The sequence below is a fragment of the Procambarus clarkii genome, chromosome 29 (genome assembly GCF_040958095.1).
Source record: "Procambarus clarkii isolate CNS0578487 chromosome 29, FALCON_Pclarkii_2.0, whole genome shotgun sequence".
Classification (NCBI taxonomy): Eukaryota; Metazoa; Arthropoda; class Malacostraca; order Decapoda; family Cambaridae; genus Procambarus; species Procambarus clarkii.
In genome coordinates, this window is record NC_091178.1 from 15,765,038 (window position 1) to 15,772,016 (window position 6,979).

The 6,979-nt window shown below is 41.1% G+C and overlaps 1 protein-coding gene across 1 annotated transcript; it reads right to left on the reverse strand.

Annotated features, from left to right (window-relative positions):
• Positions 1-2,137: 2,137 nt before the first annotated feature.
• Positions 2,138-3,128, reverse strand: LOC138369805 (uncharacterized). The gene is made up of 2 exons (XM_069333541.1): positions 3,013-3,128; positions 2,138-2,372 (listed from the first exon to the last, which is right to left on the reverse strand). Exons 1-2 carry the CDS (start codon positions 3,113-3,115, stop codon positions 2,164-2,166), a joined length of 312 nt encoding a protein of 103 aa, XP_069189642.1. The 5' UTR covers positions 3,116-3,128; the 3' UTR covers positions 2,138-2,163.
• Positions 3,129-6,979: the final 3,851 nt, after the last annotated feature.

The window sequence follows — 6,979 nt, forward strand, 5'->3', positions numbered from 1 at the left end:
CGGCTGGAAGCCAGGTGTCCTTATCTTGAGGTTATCTTGAGATGATTTCGGGCTTTAGTGTCCCCCGCGGCCCGGTCCTCGACCAGGGCCTCCACCCCCAGGAAGCAGGCCCGTGACAGCTGACAAACACCAGGTATCTATTTTACTGCTAGGTAACAGGGGCATAGGGTGAAAGAAACTCTGCCCATTGTTTCTTGCGGCGCCTGGGATCGAACCCAGGACCACAGGATCACAAGTCCAGTGTGCTGTCAGCTCGGCCGACTGGCTCCCACAAGATTCACCATAAACATGCTACTGATATTACAAATGAATTCTGATATCGAATTACTTTGCTCACCTAGACTATTATACACATAATCACTAGATAGATAGGTAGATAGATGGATAGATAGATGTCAGCAATAAATAACACTGTAAAATCTTATTATTTTCAGGCAGTTATAACAGGAGTTATGGTGACAGTAGGCCTAGTCTCTTTTTTCTTTATTAAATAATACACAATATAAAGATCATATTTACATCAAATTTACAAGGAAAAAATACTACATTATATATACTTATATAATTCTCAGTAAACCAAATTTTCATATCACATAGTATGAGTCGTAAACCCCAAATGTTATACTTGATCCTGCCTCGCAACGACTAATCTTGCTATCCTTGTCAGCAGTCTGGTTATAACAATCAGGTACAAGAGCACCTCCAGCATCATCACAATGAATCAATGCCTTCAGGCAAAACAAAAATTACTAGTTTCTTCACAATATTGAGCACGGTTGCTCTATAGCAGTTCAATCTAGGAAACCATATGCGACTCTAAAGACTGTTGGCCTTCAGAGAAATGTTGTAGTTATGATATTACAGTACCTCTAAAAGCTTCTAACATCATGAAGATAAACAGAAATAATCTGAAGAACAAAAACTCACTTCAAAGATGATGGGTTAGTTTTTAACTTTTTAGATGAGGATGATGTCATTTGCAGTATTCTCAGATGGCGACATAATTTTTTCAGGCAGAGTATAACCAGCTGTAGGATCATGTCTAATTAATTCCCCTTGGCCAAGCTGGACTTTGTTCCCCGAGACAACAGAGCCCACACACTCGCCTGGCCTGAAAATCAATAACATTTGAAAATAACAAAATGAAAAATTAACATTTGTAAATAACAGGCTATTTTCATATGCATTGTACTGTACTAAGCAGTTCCTTATGAAAGACTGATTAGGTTGAATTAGGACCTGGTTATTTCAAAGGAAATATAAGATAGCAAAAATAAAGTCAAAGTGGGAAATCATTACAAGTGGTGCTCCCCAGAGCTCTAGCCTGGGACCTTTATTGTTTACAATAATTATATATATAATGATTTAAGACATAGGATTGGCAGTAACATTTGGTAGATCAGCGGATAAGAGAAATTCACCTGTATGAATTTAAACAACTTACCACTTGTCCTGATATGTGGGTGCAATAAACATGTCATCTTGAGCATAAGCCTCATCATCAAGTGGTAGAGGTGAGTCCTCTCCACCTGTTCCTCCTCTCTCCTCAAGAGACATACTGTGAGTTAGACGACGCCCACTACGACCTCGCCTGCAAGCACATTTTCAAAATATATAACAAGACTAAACAGCATACAAAATCATTTAGCACAAATTTACGTAATTGAATGAATCACCTATCAAGTTGAATTTTTCCTCAACAACATTTATTTGAGAGGACTATAGTAAAACAAAGATTATATATATGTATATATAATATATTGTATATGTCAATATTATGTAAACCTAGGTACCGGGTACAATAAAAAATCCTGGCAAATATTTAAGCATTTAAAAATATTGAAATTGGTAAAATATATACTGTATCAAGCAATTAAGAGCAAAATTAACTGAAACATACAAGCTGCCAAGTCTCTTGATTTTCATTCCTTTTCGCACTTGGAAGCTACCACTTCGTGATGGGCTAAGAGGCAACCCCTTCGAACGACCACGGATTTTGGGGATGGTTACAATTCCACTTCTACTACAGGGAACTTGCACTGGAACAAGTGGGATAGTTGGACATCATGTCTGGTCCCAATATTCCTCTACTATCGATGAGACAGCATCACTAGACGGGTGGATTGATGACTGATGATGTATTCCTTGTGACAGTGGAAAATGCTAAGGTGGTGTGAGTAGATACAGAACACGAAGATGAAGACGACGATGATGTAGCTTGTGATGGTCTCTGTTGAGTTGATGTGGCTTTGTGATTGTAATTGAAGAGCTTGATGGTAAGGAGGACCAGAGGGGCAGAAGAAGAGGCTGGTCTACTTCCATCTTTTCCTCAACTTCACCTTCTAAGTTTGAGGAAAATGTTGATGCAGGACCTGTAACAATGAATTAGAGAAATTTAACTAAAATTTACAAAAAAAGAGATTTGGGAAATTCACCTCCATACACACCCACTGCAAATCCAGAGAAAAATTGTCTAGTATTTTACAATAACTTATCAAGCAATTTTATGGTTTATAACCCTTAAAGTGGAGCTAACATCACATGGTGATATAAGGGTAATGCACTTATCTTCATATTATGATTTTAATTAATATCTCTAAGTTTTTATACAAACTATGTAAATCTTCTGTATCAATAAAAGAGCACGTCTGCCTGTTTGCTTGTTTGTTTGGGCCAAGGTTGGCAGCCAGACACTTGAGGCTAGCCTCACCCAACTTTCAGATGACACATGGGTGGTATAGGACTGTAATATGCTGATTGGGGTCAGTCATAGTGCCCCCCTTTAAGAAGAATTGCTTCCTATTTTAAATCAGAGCAATGCCTATTGAGTTCATGGTGTTAAGCCACTAACACTCATAGCATTTCGGCCATTAGTAATACTGTAGTTGAAATCGCAGAATACTATTTTATTGACAAATTATTAAAACACTCTTATTCATCAAGTTGTTAGGAGACTAGTGATTCAACTTGTGTACAAATCATACAGTGTATAACTATACATCTATGTCTTACCTGAAGATGAACCACATGAGGACAATCCATCCCCACTGGTTGTCCCTTTGTCACTTTTGTCAGAAGAACCATCTTTAAAACTGCCCCCATGTGGTCTCTCCATACTTCAATCTGCTGATAAGGCAATACAATTAAATTAAATCAACTTTATTATTTCAGTTTTATCCTTTCAAAATAAGAACCAATCAGTAAAAAACCAGCGTTGAATGTAATGACATGCCATTTTCTGGGTGAGACCTGGAGGCTGCCGGAGGTATACCGAGCTGTTAATATAAAGTATTAGACCAGGCAACAGTCAATCTATGGAGTTCTTAGCTTACTGGGACCATGAGCAGAACCTGGCCCCCTTAGGAAAGGCACGAGGAGGAATGACTATAGACACCCCCATGTAGTTGGAAGCTGTTTATGTCCTGCCATCTACCAAGTCAGGCACCCAGAAAGGAAGGAATCCCAAAACAAACTATAGCTGGTTAAAAATTGCAAACTGGAAAGCCAAATGAGCAGGCAGAACTCCCCTAATCAGAAAATAAGCAAACAAGCATCATGTCACCACAGCCACCACGCCATTGTCTGTACAGGAGTTTGCGGTGGTGTGGTTTTTCACATCAGAGGGTTCGTGTCGCTCGCCGAGTGACCATTCGGCTCTATTCGGACCCCTCCCTGGTGGTTCAATGCCTGAACCGAGGGGGAGGGTTCAATGCGGTCCTTGGCTCTTTGAGGCTTCTTGGTTTCTTGAGATGATTTCGGGGCTTAGCGTCCACGCGGCCCGGTCCTTGACCAGGCCTCCTTTTTGTTACACAACCCCAGGAAGCAGCTCATAGCAGCTGTCTAACAATCAGACACCAAAATTACTGCTAGGTAATAGGGCATCAGGGCGAAAGAAACTTTTTGCTCATTTATCACCGCCTCTACCGGGGATCGAATCCCGAACCTCAGGACTACGAATCCGAAGCACTGTCCACTCGGCTATCAGGCGCCCTACTGTACTGTACAGTACAATAAAAAAATCTTAGTACAACAGAGTTATTCTATACCAAACTATAAATGTTCCCAATGTCTAGAATATTATAAACAATAATATCCATAGTAAAAATGGAAGATATGATACTGTAAAGATTTATGAAGAAAAATGTCTAACATTAAGAAAGAAAAATTAAACCTCTAATATTCCCAGTGTAATATTACTGGGAATATTACTCTCATCCTGTAACTACACTTAGGTAATTACTTGGATAATTACACATCACATAACACCAAGCCACACACAAGGTGTATGACATCATATTCAGTCAGACTGGCGGGACCAAAGAGCCAGAGCTCAACCCCCGCAAGCACAATTAGGTGAGTACATCACAATGATGTCATAATTTTTTCTTGACTCACAAGCAAGCCAAGGACCTTTAACCAGTGAGACTTCAGCAGCTGGCAGTCAAAACTGTCATTGCCAAGCTCATGTACTTTAGAGTAATTTTAAGTGTTAATTTTAGTCTTGTGCTAGATTAGGTTATGTAAATTGTCAAGAATGCTTAACTTCAAGATGTGTAGCATCAATCAAGAAGAGGAACTACAACAAGACAAGTTGAAGTTTCTGTTTAAAATTAATTACAGTTCTATACCAAACTTGAATATTTTACAATTATAATCTGTGAGTGGAAATTCAAATTATGTTGGTAGTGGTACAAAAAATTGTGAACACAGTGTCACATGAATCCCCTGCATGGCAATGGAACTGCCTTTTCCTCTCACCTTCAATGCCTCTGCACTGGAAGTCTACCTCTACACCAGCCCAGATGAATCATCAGTCCTGCCACCTCTCCACCTCTCTGTACCCCACTGGGCCTGGCATGGACTGATACAACTCACAGAGGCAAGCCAGGCGCCTCTGCTAACCGGTAGTTTGCCTTAACAAACAAGCAGTTAGCCGCCTTCAACTGGCAGTGGTGCAGCTCAACACAAAGGCACCGCAAGCCACAAATGAGCAGTTTGCTAGTTGACCAGAGGTTCACCTTGCATTGACACTGGATAAGTCATCACCACCGGACTATATACAGGGCACCGCCTCCCTGGAGAGCCAGTCTCTCTCTTAGTGCTCTTGGATCACCTTGGTCTCTCTCACCCGTCGTCTGCCTTCAGCCTACGCGTGTGTCTGATGCCATGGTGGTATGGTAGCTGCCTTCAGTACACCAGTAAAGTATCTTCATGCTTTGTATTCATTGAATTTCTTAGTTTATTTTTGTATTAATTTTCATATATCTTGTCCACCTTTGCATTATATGATTGCCAAGTGTTCTCAGGTGCCATTTTTGTTCATTAATATTTCAGTAAATTGTTTTAATTACTTAGTTGATGATTTTCATTTGTTTCCACCTGCGACTTACACACTGCAAGGGCCAATAGCAACATTTTTTTTTTATTTATGTGAGGGAGAGCCATACCATCTTGGTTCAGTGTAGCTGTGATACCACAACCCATCAACAGTATGTTCACTTTTGAACTTCCCCGGTAAAAAGTCTGCTAATCTGGATGTTCAGTTTATCCGGATGGGGGTCCTTCTCATATAGTCCGGATAATCGAGCTCATACAGTATGCCATCCCATATCCCGAGTTCTAAAACCTGTTCCCTTACTGTTGTTTTTCTCCTGATGTGGCTGTGAAGCAGTTTGGGTTCCTTTATTTGCTATATCATTCTCAAATTAATAATTAATTAAATAATTAATTATTAAAGACATTCATTCCTTGCTCAATGGTACCCCTCTCAGTAATTTATCCATGCATTTGTGCTTACCAATTGGTTAAACCAATGAATAATCTAATGTTTTTTACGGTACCAATACTCTTTGAACAGAAATAAACTTATTAACTACTTCCCAATATTTCTGGATGATGAAGTCCATCAAGAAATAAGTCTCCCTCTAAGTTGAGTCCCATAGTACTTCTTGAGAGAAATAATTCCCTAATGACAAATAATTTTCCTTTTGATATGCCAGTCTTTTATCCTCTGATCTTTTTCCTAAACTGATCAATCTTACTTCCACAAGATATTCATACATTAGTATGAAGAGATTGCTCATTCCAAAGGGGGGCTCAAATCTAATTTCCTGTAACCATGCAAGTGTTTTGCACTCTTTCATGTTAATTGTGAGTTGTAATTGTGTGTGTGTGTGTGTGTTTGGTGAGGAGCGAGGTGGTAGGAGCGAGTACTGGCTGGCACAATCTTTTGACACAGCAGTACTTAACAAGGAGTGTCTTGTGTACTGCCAGCCAACATGAGGTTGGCAAGGATTAGTTTAGGATGTCATAGTCCATATAAGAGCAGTCAAGAGGCTACAGTACCAGTCTTCCCCACGTTAGGGTGTGGCTGGTAGATTCAGTTAAGAGACAGCCTGGCACAGGGAAGGTGGCCAGCCAACTTTTCCTCCAATTTTCACCCTGTCGGGTGCCTGTCACCCATCAGGGTGCATCCATCTGAGTTGTGAGGTAAGAGTGTCAGTATTGCTTGTTTTGAACAGGATACCTGGTTGATATCAACCATCAACCAGGCTGTGACTCATACGTCAGGCTGCGAGCAGCCGCGTCCAACAGCCTGGTTGATCAGTCCAGCAACCAGGAGGCCTGGTTGACGACCGGGCCGCGGGGACGCTAAGCCCCGGAAGCACCTCAAGGTAACCTCAAGGAACCTAGTTGATGGGGTTCTGGGAGTTCTTCTACTCCCCAAGCCCAGCCTGAGGCCAGGCTTGACTTGTGAGAGTTTGGTCCACTAGGTTGTTGCTTGGAGCGGCCCGCAGGCCCACATACCCACCACAGCCCGGTTGGTCCGGCACTCCTTGGAGGAATAAATCTAGTTTCCTCTTGAAGATGTCCACGGTTGTTCCGGCAATATTTCTTATGCTCGCTGGGAGGGTGTTGAACAACCGTGAGTGTCTTAGTGGTGACAAGTGTAGTCTGAACCGGAAGCCAATGTATGGTT